Below are 18801 nucleotides of genomic sequence, written 5' to 3' on the forward strand. Positions count from 1 at the left end.
AATTCAGTCATAAGTAAGCCACATCAGTATACTTTGTAAGGGACATTTTACCTCAATTGACGCAAAGGAAAACAATGAAATAGTCTTGAATATTGAAAGGTAACATTGTTACAATTCTCTACCCATGCATCACAGGTTTATTCTATTATTACCTTACTCAAAAAGTAACTTCATCCTCAACACAACAATAGCAGTAACTAATACCATTCACACCCACACATCACCGGCACAAAAAAAAAAAAAAAATTCCAATACTATTTATAAACCAAATCATAACAAACTAAGAAAAAAATAAGAAGAGAAAATTGTGGCTGTCATAATTAGTGTAGAGCATAATAAGGCAAATGCAAACCGTAAATAAAGGTGTTAAATGATGATCCTTCTTGACTGCAAGGAAAAGCACTCTTGCCCATCTTTTTGCTTCACATTTCCATGCATCCAAGTCTTCATCATTGTAAGTAAGAGAAGCATCAATAAGATAAGTACAACTTGTAAACGTTTTGGGGAAGTCATGAAGACTCTTCAAAAGCTTCACCTCAGTATTGCAGCAATTTGCACTACAATGCTTCTTACCACACCCTGAAAGCCATTCTTGTACTTTTACTCTTAATGAACCTAAGATAGAGATGGTACACCACGAGAGTTATAGGTATTTATTTAATGAGTGAGTAAACCACATAACAACCAAAAGTTAAATTAAATGTAAATACAAAGAGACATGTAAATAAAAGATCATTAATTAAGCGCAAATGGGCAATCCTAGTACACAGGGAGTATACAACAAAAGCCCCTAATATGAAGAAAAAGAAGAACAAAAAGTAAAAAATTCTGCAAAACTAGAAACCATATGTCAATGCCCTTAAAATGCCTGAGTTGAGGTGATGTAACGCAGCTAGGCGAGCCCCATCAAAATGCCTCTCTGATACATCTTGATGTTATTCACATGCAAGGTGAACATCAGATGTAGATATAATATGCCACAGTAATTTCACTTACCACCATGATCCGTAAATTCTCTTGGCAGTGCTGAAATGAAGTGCAAAAGTATCTCCAGTGGCACTTCAAATGTACACACCGTTGAAGCAGCAGCCTCAAGGATTTTGTCACAAACTGGTACCAAAGAAAGGCTATCATGTTAATTATGGTCTGGCCTCTTAGTGAGTATAATAAGAATAATCGACTGTAGAAGACAAAATATCATAACCTAACAGATCAGTGTTTAGAGACCTCGAAAACGATAATTAGGATTGAAATGTTGTTTGCTGCTCTCAATAACAAATCTCAAAACATCCAGTAAAACTGTTTTATCATGATGAGGAAAACTTTCAGAAGAAATTTCCACTTCAACCATGTCAAGAAAAGCATCCTCATGCCACTTTGCTTCACCGTTACTTCCACTAGCAGCTGAGGCAATGCATTCAGAAAGACCCACCAATCCAGCTCTGCAGAAAGATTGCCATTTAGCAACCGATGCTAAATTGCACAAAAATGCAATCTGTTTCCTGTAACCACGAGGAATGAATATATCAATCACTTTTCAGCCCTAAGAATAATTCTTCCATTAGCAGAGTTGCTACTAATTCCATTTTTTTTTTTTTTTTTTTTTTTGGAAGTGTGTTTGAACTGTAAGAGTCCATTTGGTGGCCCTCCAGTTTCAAACTACGATGCAAGTATACTTTTTTACAAAGCAATATCACTTACATAGTTGATGCAGCCAGCTGGTCCTAACTCCAAGAGAAACCTTCCATTAAGTTTTAAGCAATTATACCATGACAGTGGTACGTTGGGGTTCGTGTTACAGGTATAGGGAAGTGGAACACTCTTCTGCCTGCTATGTTAGGATGGGGTAGGCACGCAAGTGAACATAGACAAAGACACACACATGTTTTTTGCAGCTTTTCTGTTAAAATGGGAAATAAAATCCTATTGAAAGACAAGTTGTCCATGGCTATCCAACTACCTCAGTCCGATACTCATTTTAAATTTTTATAACTTAAAGAAATAGTTAAACATCAAAGTTAAATAGTTAATTATTCTAAAAATCCGCTATTTCAAAAGGTACGATCAAATCAGATAATTATATTACTTTCAACAAGGAAAAAACCATGCATTTTTTTCCTTTTTTTCCTTTTTTTTGTATGAGATTAAATCAGTTTAATTTTATAAATTGGGATAATCAAAACTGGCAACCTCGATTACAAACGCACCACGAATAGGATTGCTTCCAGATTGATGTTCTAGAGAGGGGGGAGAGTGAATCTGGTGACACTGGTTCTATTTTTAAGGGTGTTCCAGTCACTTTAGTTTTCCTGGAGTTTTTGGGTTTAGTGCTTGTTTGGTTGCAATGTTCAAAAACTGCTTTTGATTTTTAAACGCTGAATACACTTTTCAGACATAGTAATCCAAACAAGTTTTTTAGATGCAGTCTTCATTGAAAACACTTTTCAATTTTAGTTTTTGCAAATACCTTTCAAAACACAAAATACTAATTAAGAAAATTAAAAAAAAAAATTAAAAATTTAAAAAAAAAAAAAACACTTCTAGAAAACTTCCTCCACATTCATATAGGAATGTTTTGAAAATGTGCTCAGTTTTTAAAATTCAAATGAGAACACTTTTGCAAACACGATTCAATCTTTCATGCACAATAACAGCCTCCACTTATAAAAAAATAAAAAGTTCTGGAGGCCACCCCTTTACGGTGAGTGAGGTAGGTCCCACTGACACAGGGATGGCTAGCTGCCATTCTCACTGACACAAGGGTGGCCAAGAAAACAAACTTCTCTTGACTACAAGAATTATTCTAAGAATGGAGATTCGTCCCTTATCAGCTTTCTAAGGCTTTATATGCTGATTTCCAGCAAGAACTCATCCTTGCGGCATTTTTAACTGCATTAGTAATTCTTTACCCACCTTGTATTTTATCAATCACATGATAGCATACCTCTTATTCAGGCAACTTGTATATTGGTGTAAAAACCAGGCTGCACCTTCAATTATCCTGGATGAGTAGACTCCTTTTACACCTGTAAGAGGGGGGAAAAGAAGAAAACCAACTTAGCAGAACATGATAATCTAAATAATTCTTTTTGCTCATAATATTAAAGAAGAGTGAAGGAAGAGCACTAAACCATCGTACAGAAAGGAAGTTTAATGAATACATATAAGATAGAGAGAGAGATTATCCACCAACTAATAAGAACTCGTAATTAAATTTTGAAATTCATTAGATAGTCAACCTCCAAGTTAAAGTATTAATTAAATGATTAAATTTACCTATATGAGCTTAAACGTTTGGGATAAGTGGTAATTTAACATGGTATCAAAGCAGAGGTCCTGAGTTCGAACCCTGTCTCTGTTAATTCACCTCCCATTTCAATTAAATATTCCACATATTAGACATCACCTATTAAAAATGAGTTTGAAAAGTATTGATTAAATTTACCCCCTCCCTATCAACTTAAGCTTTTTAGATAAGTGGTGGTTTAACATGATATCATAATGAAATGTCTTAAGTTTAAACCTTGAATGGTGAATTAACATGGTATCAAAACCAAAGGTCCTAAGTTCGAACTTTATCTCATTTACCTCCTATTTCGATTAAATATTTCAAGTGTTGAACTTCACCTATTAAAATAGAGTTTGAACCCACAAGTGAGGGGGAGTGTTAAAGGATTAATAAAATTATTAAATTTACCTATTCTTATGGGCTTAAACTTTTGGGATAAATAGTGATTTAACACACCTAAAACTATGACATGGGATAAGAGAATACAAAAAATAAGTCACGGTAGGATCCTAGACCAAATGACTGAAATTTCCTCAATTGATACCATAAGATTTTCTACTGCTTTTTAAAATAGAGTTTGAACCCACAAGTGAGGGGGAGTGTTAAAGGATTAATAAAATTATTAAATTTACCTATTCTTATGGGCTTAAACTTTTGGGATAAATAGTGATTTAACACACCTAAAACTATGACATGGGATAAGAGAATACAAAAAATAAGTCACGGTAGGATCCTAGACCAAATGACTGAAATTTCCTCAATTGATACCATAAGATTTTCTACTGCTGAGTTTGCTCTGCAGGGGTGGGTCCGAAGGGCCCTGCCTTGTAGAGGTTCCTCGATATCAAAAAAAAAAAAAAAAAAGATTTTCTACTGCTTTTTATAAATTGATATTACCTATCAAAAAAAAGATTTTACTAGAAATGGACACTAACTGGATATGAAGACATTAACCATCGTAAATCTTATTTGAAAAGAACAATTAATTGAGATTCATGGCCAAAAGAAATAAAAGTAGAACTAATTTTCTCATTTAGGTTTCATTAAAGGAGAGTGAAGCAAAGTTTGGCAACAATATCAAAGCAGATGGGAAGAAATAGAAGACATTAGTGGAATCTGGATTGCTCACCAGATGCCTAGCAGTTCACTGTAAGAGTTAAGAGACAATAAACACCAGCCAATCACATGAACCAAGATTTAACCATACAAAATATAATAGTTAAAAAAAAATGAAGCAGAATTGGATGAGGTTGATGGAAAAATCAGTAAAAAGACAAAAATATAAGAATTTAAACACAATGAACTTAGAAGAGAATAGAAGTGTCATTATTTATTAGGGGACGTAAGATAAACAGGAAAATGCATAAGATGGTTTTTAGCCACATGCATCAAAGAATAAAAAAAAAAAATGATGCTAGATATTTAACTAGGGCATGGATTAAGAAAAGGCAAAAATTAGACATGATATACCATTCAACATTATTACCTAGTCTAGATCATTTGTAGAGGGAAGGGAGTACAATAGGGGACGCTAATTAAATGACTAGACGAGGCAAATATACCTTAAACATAATGAAATTAAAGAAATTAAAGATTAAAAAAAGCTTATAAACTGGATAATATAAAACTTCTATAAGGATTTGGTAAACAGCTGATGGTTCTAACCACTCCCATGTAAAAGTTATTACTAGTTGGATATTACCATCTTTTCTGGTGGTCTTGCAGGTGAAGACTTGAGTTTAAAAACAATTTTGTATTATGTACAAGTCTACACTTCTGATACACCAGCTCATGCTGGACTAACCAACAAGTTGCCATAGAAAAGATAGAAAATGAAGGAAACACAGCTATTAGCATAAAAATAGTTAGTATTCATCCATGGAAATGTTAGAACTTCACTAGCCATGTTGCCAATGAACAGTGTTATGCCATGCTCACAGCAGTACGGTGTATATGAAAAACAAATTAAATAAATTAGTCCAATCTTCTACCACAAACCAATTTCTTTATCAGCTTTCTAAAACTATTAAAATTAATTGCCTATAATACAATATAACAGTATCAAATATGCTTGAAGAGTGAAGTGTAGAGGACCAATCAAGTTGAGAACAAACCAAAATCTTTGTGGTGCACCGGATCATTCAACCCTTGCATGAATGGACCAAGAACAAAAGTTTCAGGCACGGATTTTGCACAGTTTCCATAGTGTTTCCACTCAATTCCCAGAAATGACTGCATAATCAAGCATCTAACTGCATTGCACATAAAATAAAACAGGAGAAAAATGAATTATGCCACAATATCCTATGAAAGCAACTAATAATACATGGTTATAGTAGTAAGTCACCAGTACCAAGAGGATTATCGTGACAAAAGCCCCGTTCCCAAAGAATTGATAGCCAATTAAAGACCTCACCCGAAGCTTCGATCTGGCTTTGATGAACTCCATTGACAGAGCTTGCCAGATTAACATGTGACATAGAGAATTGAAGCAACAATGATACCTGCACGAAACAAATAGTTTTTAGTAGAATTTATAGTAGATGGGCTGAAAATTTGAGGATGTATCAAAATTTGCACAGCACAATATGAAGCCTTCAATGATATCCTACACTACAAAGACAAAGTAAGATATATCCTACATAAAACATAAGAATCATTCATTCCATCAGCCAATGATGGAGCACATTTGGTAGGAGTCATGGAAGGAACTTTTTATATTTATGACTAAGTCAGTTCCTTAACCGTGACAAGTTTTTTCATCAGCAAGGAGCACCAGCTTCTATTTGCAGATTTCTTGTTTTCTGATGCACATTATCTTTTTGTTTCACCTTCCTACGCTTACCGAGCATTGTTTGGCATTTTAAGATCATTGACAAGGTGTGGCCTCACATAAATTGGACTTGGGACATCATCAGTAACATCCATCACTGATGCAAATCGGATTACACGTGGCTTCGTGCAGACCAGCAAATTGATAATTATGAAACCAAGCGAACTACTTGGAGTAGAACTGCCACATATTTTTATTCGAATATCAGATAAAGGCGAGTTTGGTGGTGTTGGAAAACTTATTCAAATGGCTACAATTTTATATTTCACGAGAACTTTCCAATTCCAATGTTACTAGGTCAAAATGGGTTGTCAACAGTCCAAAAAATCTGGTTCAGGAAGTTCGCTCAAGCGAGATTGTGACTCGCAGGACAAAAACTTTGCTCGAGCGAGTTTACAACAGTTTTAAATAAAGGTTATTTTTGTAATTTTGATTTCAAGGTTGAAACACTAAACATATTTAAGCATAATCCGGGTGGTTGGCCGACCAGTTTTGATAGTTGGTGTTATTCTTCAGTTTTATCAATAAGAAACACTCCTGGGAGAGTTTTTCCCCTATTCCCTATAATTCTTAGAATTTTCTAGGATTTATAGAAGATTTGTGAAGTCTTATGTTCGTAGATTCTACTTCTCACTACGTCATGCTACATCCGTTGATATCGAAGCCAAGTTGCAATACATCAAGCACTCAATGCTTTCTTTAAAAATTGGCCAGGCATCCCCTTTTGGTTCCTTTGTTGGGTAGCATTGTTGTTACATCCATCGTCAAGTTTTAGTAAGACCTTTGTCAAAATCCTATATTTGGCCTTTGCTCTGTCCAATAAACAACAATAATTGAATTCTCTAGGTCCTCTTCTGTTCCTCCAATATAAGGCTTCAATTATTCCGAAATGAACCCAAAGATTTTTTTTATATTAGTAATCGAAATATCATTAAAAGCGTAAGGCGCCCCTTGATACACAGGAAATATACAAAAGAAAACACCTAACTAGTAGGAGATAAATGAACAAGAAAATAATGATAACTAATCACCAAAAGAGAAACAAAAGCAGCTATGATATTGATCACTTCACTACAATTTTCTTGTAATTCGATTTTCAAAATCATTAATTCCATGGCACCATCCAATCTTTCCCTCTACAAAAAGGAATCATCCAACAAGCCTGCCACGGTGAAGGCCTCCTAAAGAGATTTCAAAAACTAAACATTAGAGATGTGCTCCAAAGAGAGAAGACAATGTAGCTTCTCTCATGGTTGCTTCAACTAACAAAAGAAAAGGGAACCATCTCAACCTTCATTTTTTAGTAGTATTACTTAATTTCCTCCAAGAGAAATTCTATCATAGACAGTCAAATAAAAGAAAATCCATCCATGGAACGCTTTTGGCTAAAACTGATCTATCACTGAGATAGTTTGCATAACCTATAAATACTAATATTTTCACAGCCTATTCTTGATAGTCTTCAAGATAATGAGTTTATATGAAAGAATATCCTAATCTTTAACCATTCATAATTAGAAAGCGATTTCATCAATTAGAAGACAAAATTATGCCAACAGCACAAGGCTTCCTTGTCCACAAGGCTTGGACAAAGTAAATTTAGATCTAGCCACATGAATAACCAAGGAAACTAAGAATTGAAGGAACTTGAGAAGATGAGTATCATTTACACCACCAGTCTGCACTTAGCTTAGAGAAAAAGCAGAATATGAAATTTCATCAGCTTGCCGCAATTAATTTAATGAAGAATGATGTGGAAATTCCTCTTTCATATAAATCCCTTCAGAGGAAAGGAACACATGATCTTTAGAGCGGGTAGAGGAAACACAACATGAAATTTATTAGTGTTTGATACGGGCTCTTTCACTTTACTTGAGGTTTCTTTCTGTGCTTTTTCCCGTTCTTTTATTGAGTTTTAAGATTCTCATTCTTTTAAGGGCTAATGTGCCATTCATTTATTTTAAGATTCTCACTCTTTTAAGGGCAAATGTGACATTCATTAAGGGAGAAACTGGCCATTTCAGGTCAGTGTCGGACAGAAACAGTTGGCTAATTCAAAATCCTAATAACATGATGGTAAACACATAAAATAAAATAAAAAATATATATATTAATAAAAAATTAAAAAAATAAATAAATAAATTTAAAATTAAAAAAATAAATAAATAAACCTACCTCTTTTCAAAAGCAACACAATCCTCATATGGCAATATCATATAGACTTAGAAAAAAATGACTTATCTCAATTGCAAATTCAGGAAAGGTTCATTAGTTACACCAAGAACAAAATAAACAAGATCCCACACCTGGTGATTCCACGCTGCTTCAACCAAGTGAGTACCATACTCTTCGAGCATCTCATATAGAAGTATAAATGCCTCCCACTGCTGCTGGCTGTTTGAATATAGATCGGCTGTGTTGCAGATTTTCCCTACACCCATTGACTTCGCTTCCTTATCAGCCCACAATTCCCTCTTAGTCATACCATGAGGGATTTGTCCTCTTTCATGCAATTTCAGCTCTGAATCACCAGAAGAGGGTTGGCTCCCTCCATTTAAGTGTAGTACATTCTTCAATATTTGTAACGACTGCTTCCTCACTAAGCCCTCCTTATCAACCTGACCAACCCCATCAAAGAAACGAATAAAAAATCAGTTAAATTTACAAGCAAACCCGAGTGGTCTAACAAAAAATGGTAGAACAATAAAGCTCAGGTACCAATCCTCTTCTAATTTCATCCCAAAATTCTTTTTCAGCTCTTATGTCGAATGCTTCCACACTTCCACTTGTGTCAACATCTTCATATTCTTCTGTACAGGGGAAAAAAGACAAATACAGAGAGAGTGTATTATAGGCATCTCTTCTCTCTAAAGGTCCAAGTGAAAAGAGTTTTCTGCAGCACTTCCAAATTTTCTTTAGGAAACACTTCCTGTGAGCCAATCAAATACATTCAGTACAGAACGATAAAGCCACAAGATAGAACGATATGAAATCAGGTAAACAAGACGTAAGACTCACATACTAGCAAAAAGTTGAAGGCTTTTTACCTGGAAAGTTTACATGTCTGCCCATGAATTGAGATTTCAACATACTGGTAGGAAACAAATGCTTTGAAAATAATTGGGAGAAAAAAGCCAATCGCACAGGACCGATGTTCCACACTTTGTACAAGCAGTCCTTCAGTCACATTACAAAGATCCCAAATCAAATTGGCAGCAAACTTTTCTGCATAAGACCCATGTGCCACCAGAAACTCTGAGATTGGGGCTGCTTGCAGGCTTCGAAGGGCAGCATCCAGCATTAAGGTTACAATATGACATGATATTGGTAATGGAAAGGGTCCAGATGGAGACATCATGTGTTCTTTTACCACTCCCACATCATTTGTCAGGTCATTTAAACCCTGGAAAACCGAGGACTCAAAGACATCCGATCCTTTGCTTTGAAGCATACCCGTAGAAAGATCAACATATCTCAGAAAAAACTGCACCAAGGTTTCCTCCACAACAGCCCAGGAATCAGTCCCAATCACAACATCAATGAACGATTCGGCAATCTAAATTTAAAATCACACAAGGCCGGGAATAATAGCATCAAAGAACAGTTAGATGCAGGTGAAAAATCAAAGAATGCAATAAACATGACTGCACCCTCTTTAAACATTCTACCTGGTTAAGCACTTCACGGTCAGAGGCATGGACTATCTTCAACAAAGGAATAAAGCTTCTCGACATAAATGATTGCAAAGCAATATTATTGGCCCCTGCAAGAGAAATTTACTCGAGTTTCAAATATATATATGTGTGAGAGATAGTGTGTGTGTGTCTATATATTTTTCTCTTTTTTTCTTGTGGATACCATAACTCACGCACCCGTATGATTGAACCGTCCAACTTCTACTTATGGAAGAAGGAGATGTCATTTGAGCGAAAGACCAGTTGTTCAAATGTATAGTATGTACAGGCCCACACATTTTACTTGGTTGAAAACCAAAAACACACGAGGTTACACAGCTCAAAAGTACATGACAAGACACATTTACCTGATAAACATTTACCTGATAAAAAATAAAAAATAAAAAGACACAGGAAGAAAGTAGACAAATGAAAACATTCTTTCCCTGAAACGTTCATGCAACCAAACAGAACATAAACAATTCAACGTAAAAAGTATTTGATTTAAAATAATAAAGGGAACCTAACAAGGTTTGCAGCGATTCAAGGAAAGTACAAGGTAATGTTCTTACAATTTCAACTAGAAGAGAAAACTCATTTCCAACATTGGACCGCACATGATAACTCACCAAATTTCTTTAGAAGGTGACAAAGTGCAACCACCAACGATGTAAGATAGTTACACCCGTCAGACCCCAACTTCTGATCCTCCTTGATAATATCCTATCCAAAAGAGCCAAACCCAACTAAACATCAACTCAAATTCAATCACACTTATTTAATTTTTGAGAAGTAGTGCAGAAAAAAGAAGAAATTTTAAATTTTGCTTCACATGCTAAATATCATTCCAAATTTCCTAATAATGGAAAGATTCACATAAAACTATAGTTTGAAAACAAAATGAGAAATGATATACAAACACCCAAGTGGCAACACATCCACCTAGTAATTCAAAGCAAATCCACCATCCCATTAAGCTTCAAAGTCTTTTCTTTTATTCACTTTGTACAACATTTTACCATTACTCTGTTCTCAAACCACTTCCCTTGGAAAATGTGAAAGCTTATCTTTGTTTTTCTTGCATTTTTCTCAGCAACCAGTCGCAGAATTAAAGGTTTTACAAACTGGGTGTTTCATGAAACTGGTGGTACCTTAATGAGAGTAGGGAAAGCATCGAGAAGGGAGGCGAAGAGGGACGGTGGAGATAAGCCAGTGGAAGCCAATATGCAATCCAACATTGCTGGAATAGCCGCCGGAGGCAATTTCCCAAAGCCCGTTGACAGTGAAGCCATGAGAGAGTCCATGGACTCGCTCTTTATTGCAGACATATCCAAAAGTACTGTCTTTCTCTTTCTGGGTGTTTCCGGAGGTTGCAGAGAGGCTGAGAAACAACGGTTAGAAGCTCAATTCAAACGCAACGTTCTGAAAAACCCTACGCTAGGGTTTTTCCTTTTTCTTTTCAGGTGGGTTTTTTAGTGCCTCCTAGGCTCGATTACTCTGCTTTTGTCATGTCCCCTGTCTTGGGAAATTTCCAAATCTGTCTGTAAATTATGAAACCTTTTTACTTTTTTAATAGTTTATATTGCTTAAATTTTTTTTAAAAAAAAATGAATTTTTATCAAAAATTAAGCAAACTCTATTATAAAATGAATAATGATTTTTTTTTAGAACTTGCCAACAGCCATGATACTCATCAGTTGGAAGTGCCGGGGGCTAGGGAACCCCGAGGCAGTTCGTGATCTTTGTCAGATGGCGAAGGAAAAGAGACCCACTCTTATGTTTCTTATGGAGACTAAGAGTAGACAGCACAGTTCGGAACGCATAAGAGTTAAGCTCGGTTTTGAAGGGTTGTTCGTTGTGGATCCAGTAGGACGAAGTGGTGGCTTAGCATTATTGTGGAAAGAAGCAAGGAGTCTGGAAATCCAAAATTTTACGCGTAGACATATAAATGCAGTGGTGCAGGTTCCCGGAAGAGATATGCACTGGAAACTCACATGTTTTTATGGGCATCCTATAACTACAAAGAGGTTTGAATCATGGGAGTTACTTCATCATCTTAAAAATTTCAGTCCAGGAGCATGGATGTGTATTGGCGACTTTAATGAAATATTGGAGCAGAGTGAAAAAGTTGGTGGAGCATTAAGACGTGATGGACAGATGGAGCAATTCAGAGCAGTGTTGGAATATTGTGGTTTAAGTGATTTGGGGTTCATGGGCTCTAAATTCACATGGAGCAATGGACACCATGGCGAGACTTTCATGAAAGAACGTTTAGATCGCTCAGTTGCAAATCAGGCATGGTGTGGGCTGTTTCAAAACAGGGAGATTCGTGTGTTACCAGCCAGAACGTCTGATCATAAGCCTTTGATGGTACAAATTTTTGATGTTAATACAACCTGAACTGGGTTTCATAGGAACTTCAAGTTTGAAGCAAATTGGTTAGCGGATGAGGAATGCATGGCTGTTATTAAGGAGGCTTGGGGGACATGTACTGATGGTGATAGGGGGATTGCTTCAACACAGGAACGACTAAATCAATCCCAACTGAAGTTATGGCAATGGAGTGGAAGAAAATTTGGTGATACTGAACGTGCTCTCAAGGATAAAACAGCCCGTTTGGAGTTGTTGCAACTCCAATGAAGAGCGAGATTGAAATTATCCTAGAACATGAGGATATGAGGTGGAAGCAGCGAGCAAAGCAGAGTTGGTACAGGCAAGGAGATCGGAATACGCCATTCTTTCATGCTTGGGCCAATCATCGAAGGTGAGTCAACAAGATTGCGACAATTAAGGATGTGGAAGGAAGAGAGTGGAAAAAGCAACATGAAATTGGTAAGGCGTTTGCATCTCATTTCCAGCAATTATTTACGGCTGGAGAAGTTTTTGGGGTGGATGCTTGTCTTGCTGGATTCGAAACTAGAGTCTCGGGGGTGATGAATGATAATATGATGCGAGTTTTCTCAATGGTGGAGGTGGAGACAGCCCTCAATCAAATGCACCCACTCAAATCGCTTGGATCGGATGGTTTTTCAACATGTTTCTATCAGAGTGCATGGGCCACGATGAAAGAGGAGGTATGTCAAACGGTTTTAGGTTTCCTTAACCATGATTTGTTTGATGTTGATCTCAATGATACATATATTGCACTTATTCCCAAGATAAAAAATCCCACTAGAGTAACTGATTATAGACCAATCAGTTTATGTAATGTACTCTATAAGCTCATATCGAAGGTTCTTGGTAATCGGTTAAAGAAAGTTTTACCCCATATAATCTCTCCTACCCAAAGTGCATTCATTCCAGGGTGATTAATTACTGATAATATTTTGGTGGCGTTTGAGGCCATGCATACTATGGATGGGAGAATGAAGGGCAGGGAGGGGTTTATGGCTCTAAAGCTCGACATGAGCAAAGCATATGATAGAGTTGAGTGGGAGTTTTTAGAGGTTGTAATGAGGAGATTGGGCTTTACTGAAAGGTGGATTTATATGATGATGAGGTGTGTTAGAATGGTGTCTTATTCTGTTTTGGTTCATGGAAAGCCTTATGGAAAAATCATTCCAACAAGGGGGATAAGACAATGGGATCCTTTATCCCCATATTTCTTTATTTTGTGTGCAGAAGGTCTAACTTCACTCTTACAAAAGTCTGAAAGGGACGGAAGAATCACCGATCTTCCTATCACTCGGGGGGGAATAAGGCTAAATCATCTGTTTTTTGCAGATGATAGTTTGCTCTTCTGCAAGGCAAATATGCTTGAATGGGTGTACATACAACGAGTTCTTGATATTTATGAGCAAGCATTGGGTTAGAAATTAAATAAGGACAAAACCTCCATATTTTTTAGCAAAAACACACAAAGTGAAGCAAAAGACCATATTCTTTCTATAGCTGGCATTAGCTCCACAAGAAGGTATGAGAAGTATCTTGGCCTCCCTTCTTTAGTGGGCAGATTACGTGTAGAGGCTTTTAGGGGTCTTAAGGCCAGAATCTGGGAACGTCTCAATAGGTGGAAGGAGAAGTTTCTATCTCATGCCGGGAAGGAAGTGTTACTGAAAGCAGTTGTTCAGGCTATTCCTACTTACACAATGAGTGTTTTTCAGCTTCCAAAAACTTTGTGTAAGGATATAAATTCTATAATGTCCAGATTTTGGTGGGGTCATAAAGGGAATGAAGCTCACATAGCTTGGATGAGTTGGGAAAGATTGGGAAGGAATAAGGAAAAAGGTGGTTTGGGTTATAGGGATTTGGAGAAGTTTAATTTGGCATTATTGGCGAAACAAGGATGGAGGCTTCTCCAAAATCCCAATTCGTTGGTGGCTAGAGTGCTTAAAGAGAAGTATCATCCAGATGTATCTTTCCTAGAATCTGGGTTGGGAAACAAGCCTTCTTTTACATGGCATAGTATATGGAATGCAAAGAAGCTGTTAAAAAGGGGGTTGATTTGGCGAGTGGGTGATGGTTCTTCTATTAAAATCTAGCAAGATCGTTGGATTTCGGTTCCTTCAACTTTTGCAATCCAGTCTCCGGTGAGAATGTTAGATCGTGAAGCACATGTCAGTGATCTCATAGATGTGGATACAAGATGGTGGAACTTTTCACTCATTCGGGATATTTTCTTGAAAGAAGAGGCAGGGGTGATTTGCAGTATTCCAATATGTCCAGGGCGGTTATGTGATAAATTGGCTTGGGTGGGAACACAAAATGGAGATTTTTCGGTGAAGAGTGCTTATCACTTGGCAACGGAAGGTTGTGAAAATATTAAAGGGAGCAATTCGGATATTAGTTTTGTCGCTGATAAGCGTCGAATGTTGCACATTCAAGCCCCTTAATTTGCATATGTTAATTCCTTAGCATTGTTATTTGTTTGATTTTGTTTTGTTTTTGTGTTTTCAGGTTATAAATAAAGATGCAATTAATTCAATTGATTTTGGGCTTAAAAGCACACATTGAGATGATTAAGCGTAGCCAATCATAACAGAGGACTTATATGTTGTGGTTAAGTTTAATCAAATAAAGGAAGGGATTAATTCGGAATTTCTCAAATTGGAGTCAAAATCGGATTGGATTCAATTTTGGACTTGGACTTAGGTTTTCTTTATCATAATTGGACTTGGACTTAAATCTCCGAAATTTATAGGATTCCTAGGGCTTCTAGGACTCTCCTAAGCCCTATAAATAGGCCTCTAAGCATTGAGAAAAAACACACCGCTTCTAGAGCAAAAATTCAGTAAAATTGTCTTTGGAGCTTAGGAGATTATGAGCGGCTAAACCCCTTCGTGGGGTGTTGATGTAACCCTATCCAAGCACAATGGTTTGATTGTATTTAATTTCTAGATTTTTAATTTATGCATGTTGATTGTATAACTATGAGGATTGCTACAATTGATTTATGTTCTTCATATTAAATGCAATTGTTCTTAAATTTCAATATCAATACTTGTGAAATTCTTCTCTTGTCTTAGAAAGTATTTTATTTTTATTGAAATCAAATCATTCTTGTTTTCTGTGATTATGAGGATGATGGTTATACAATGGGTTTAATTGACATATGATCAATAGGATTTGATAGGCCATGCCTAGGGAAGACGGATTGTACTACACCCTAATTTAGTGTAATTTAGGTAGACAATCCGTGCCAACCGAAGATGGGTTACACTTATTCATTGATTGTATGTATCATTTTAAAGAATTTGATAATTTATACCTAGGGAAGACGGGTCGTACCGCATCTTAGTGGTTAGGTGGACGATCCGTGCCAACCGAAGATAGATTATGCTTATTCTTTAATAAGGTAGTTTCTTGTTTATTTATAACATGTATAGAATGAATTTCTGGGAATAATTATAATTAGCCATTGTTGTGCGGATAGAGGTGAAGTCAATACCCTACACTCTCTCTCTTATTTTAAATCTCTTTTATTTTCATGCACTCTAGTTTTAAAGAAAATCAAAACAAATCTCTTTTTAATTAAGTTAATTTTAATCTTTTAAATTTTGATAATAAAACCCCTGCAGTCCTTGAGGTTCGACACCCTCTTTATAGCCGTATCCTACAAAGATTCGTCCTATTGCGAGTGGTAATTTTATTATTGATATTTTTGGTCACAAAAATACCACATCAATTTTTGGCGCCGTTGCCGGGGACTACTTAACGGTTTTATTGTCACAATTTAAGGATTGATTTTAGCTTAATAATTCATTTTTCTGCTAATTTTAATTCTGTTTGTGTTTTGTTTTTGTTTTATTTTAGAATTTGCAAACAGGTCCGTAGCTGCCTTCACTATGACTGCGATCGAGCGCAGGTCGCGTGCGATCGAGCTCATGTACGCACTCCACCTTTTGCGCTCGATCCCTCCACTCCTGTGCTCACACCTATCTGCGGCAGTAGGCTCGAGCGTACTCTGCCATGCGATCGAGCGCATTAGCAGTAGTCGGCTTCCAAATTTCCAGGGCACCTAAAGGCCGTTTGTGAGTTTTTATTTTTATTTTTCTGTTGTTATTTTATGTTAATTATATTAGTTTAGTTCATGTGGGGAGGCATTCCAACACCCCATGGACCATGTTCATATTGCTATAGTCCTTATCATCATATTAGAGATTGTCCTACAGCGGGACAATTTTCTAATTATTCTTATGAGCATATGAACAGACCGTTCTCTAGACCGGGGAATGGCCATTATTCTGATTCCTATAGCCCGGCGTGGAGCAACCAGTCTAATCTTTCGTGGCAAACTCAAGCTCCTGGGAATTATGCTCCACAACGTCATGAACTGTACCATCAGGCATATCCTCAATTCAATGGTCAATCCTATTCTCCTCCATATCAAGCAAGTCCACAACAGATATACCAAACCGAACCACCTCCTCCGATGGGTTCTGACTTTCAAGAATATCAAGAAGAGCCATCTCCCATCTACTGGCCTTCACAACAACAATACCAGGCCGCACCACCTCCCTCAGATTCTAATTTTGAGGCTCGGATACTAAAAATGATAAGTGAGCTAACGGGTGAGATAAAGCAGACGGTGAAATCTCAACAGGAACTTTATACTCCTCAATTCTTCGCCGAGATAGACGCCAGGATGGAAGCTCATGTTGAACAAATCATCAACCACCTCAATAGGATGGAAGAAGAAGAGCTTCAAAGTCACCCGGTGGCCATTCCTGATGAAAACTACATGGAGGAAGAGAGTACTTTGTGTCATGAGCAAGCTATCACCACATTGAGGAGTGGAGAGGTGGTCGGAAACCACGTGGAAGAAAGGAAGGAGGAGCCAAAGGAGGAGCAAATTGAGGTCTCACAGGATCTACATCAGGAAAAAAGCAAGGAAGCGAGCACTGAGGCTTCTTCACCATCACCTCCTATTCCTGAGATGCCATATGAGCCTCGAGCCCCTATTCAAGGTAATCTGAAATCTTCATTTTTAGAGACAGATGAGACTATCCCGGTCATTATTTCTTATGACTTACCAAGAGGCCAGGTGGGTAGTCTGTTAGGGCAGTTAGACGAGGAAAAAGAGACCATCAAGGTAGAAAAACTCCCCAAGTATTCTCCCCATTTTATTCCAATTCATGATTCCTTTTTGGATGAGAAATTGTTTGGAAATACTCAGAAGGATCTACCTCGATATGCTGACGTTTGGAATTACCCATTTGTGGGTAAAATTTATTCTCTTTGGTCCAAGAGAAGAAAAGATTGGTGCTTCAAATTTAAACTTAAGGGTCCGAGAATACTGTGCGAATCAAGGATGTGGATTCCGTTGACTTGGCGGATTCCATATATTTTGACTAGATGAGTCAGTTTCATAAGATCGAGTGCAGGCCCTGTGCGCTCGACTCCTCATTCCACCAGGGCATATGATCTCCATCCAGGTTTATTTTATCCATTGTTGCTTCATTCTTTGTTTATCTTTTTACAACAATGTGTGCACTTGATTGGTATTTGGTTGGAGTATCACTTTGTTTTTCAGGACATGTGTTTTTACATACAAGTTTGGGGGTATGATATGCCCACATCTGCTCATTCAGGTATTTCTGTACTCTTGATCTTATTCTTTAGTTCTATACATACATTGGGGACAATGTATGATTCAAGTTTGGGGGTATGGAAAAACAAAACACGGTCCATTTTTGTTGTTATGTCATTCTTAAGCATATGGTTGAGCTTTGATTTTGGTTTAAATTTCATTGATAGGCTTAAAGTTATGAACACATGATCATATGACTTAGAGATTTTAAGTCTTGTTACTTACTTTTGGCAACATGAGATGCTTCTTGTTTCAATTTAAATCTATCATGAGCACACTAGCACATGGCTGTGAGGTATGAATTTTGAGACCAATTATGTTTGTTTTCAATGTCTTGAATTCTGTTGGGTGACATATTGGATGAATAACTTTGGCATGATATATATGTATAAAATAAAAGAAAAAAATAAAAAATAAAAATAAAAATTCAAGTTTGAATTTTTCACTGAGTAACCGGACCTCTTGCCTCATTAAGTAGTGAGTGTTCGCGTCAAAAAGTGAAATTTTTTTGGGTTGATTAATAAAATGGCTAGCTTAGCTTCGTAGCCTTTTTGACTCGAGTTAGTAAGTCCTAAGGGGTGTCTTTACACCTAGTGCCCTAAAGCCATTTGGTTTGGGAGACATTGGCCTAACACTCGATACATGGGTCAACTAGAAAGCTTAAGGGAGCTAAGCATTGCAAAGCCTACAACAAGAAAAAAGAAAAAAAAAAAAAAATGTATGCCTTGGTTGTTTCATTTGATATGAAGTCCAATAAATTCTGAGATGTTGATTCATTCATACTGGAATTATTTTGAAGCTTCATGATTATGTGTTAGTTCACTTTGCACTAATTGAAATTTATGTATCTCAATCTGCCATTTGTAAGTGATTTGACTTGTAAATTCCTTGGAATTTTGAAGATGAAGTTTATAATTTTAAGCTTGTTAATGAATGAGAACCATTATTTTTGTCATGCTTTATCCTTTTGAATGAC

General features: G+C 36.7%; 2 protein-coding genes across 5 annotated transcripts in view; one reads left to right on the forward strand and one right to left on the reverse strand.

The window, feature by feature from the left end:
- The window catches only part of LOC132173681 (tRNA/rRNA methyltransferase (SpoU) family protein), a 33463-nt gene extending 22180 nt beyond the window's left edge, over positions 1–11283 (reverse strand). For all 4 annotated transcript variants that reach the window (XR_009439340.2, XR_009439339.2, XM_059585247.2 and 1 more), the window contains exons 1-12: positions 10948–11283; positions 10426–10519; positions 9791–9885; positions 9170–9678; positions 8841–9051; positions 8429–8740; positions 5643–5793; positions 5404–5541; positions 2945–3026; positions 1228–1502; positions 997–1110; positions 353–615 (exon numbers count right to left, since the gene is read on the reverse strand). Coding sequence is in view for 2 of the 4 variants with exons in the window: in XM_059585247.2 (XP_059441230.2) it covers positions 353–615; positions 997–1110; positions 1228–1502; positions 2945–3026; positions 5404–5541; positions 5643–5793; positions 8429–8740; positions 8841–9051; positions 9170–9678; positions 9791–9885; positions 10426–10519; positions 10948–11124 (2421 nt within the window). In the remaining 2 variants the exon portion in view is untranslated. The remainder of the gene's footprint in view (positions 1–352; positions 616–996; positions 1111–1227; positions 1503–2944; positions 3027–5403; positions 5542–5642; positions 5794–8428; positions 8741–8840; positions 9052–9169; positions 9679–9790; positions 9886–10425; positions 10520–10947) is intronic.
- A 196-nt stretch (positions 11284–11479) lies between these two features.
- On the forward strand, positions 11480–12436 carry LOC148586960 (uncharacterized). The gene is made up of 2 exons (XM_088514422.1): positions 11480–12096; positions 12211–12436. Exons 1-2 carry the CDS (start codon positions 11480–11482, stop codon positions 12434–12436), a joined length of 843 nt encoding a protein of 280 aa, XP_088370548.1.
- The last annotated feature ends 6365 nt before the right edge of the window (positions 12437–18801 follow it).

The sequence above is a fragment of the Corylus avellana genome, chromosome 3, assembly GCF_965113065.1.
Source record: "Corylus avellana chromosome 3, dhCorAvel1.hap1.2, whole genome shotgun sequence".
NCBI lineage: Eukaryota > Viridiplantae > Streptophyta > Magnoliopsida > Fagales > Betulaceae > Corylus > Corylus avellana.

Coding starts and splice junctions, on each gene's coding strand:
- LOC148586960 (XM_088514422.1), top strand. CDS start 11,480: ATGATACTCATCAGTTGGAAGTGCCGGGGGCTAGGGAACCCCGAGGCA. Junction 12,097..12,210: donor TCAGTTGCAAATCAGGCATG/GTGTGGGCTGTT, acceptor TGGGTTTCATAG/GAACTTCAAGTTTGAAGCAA.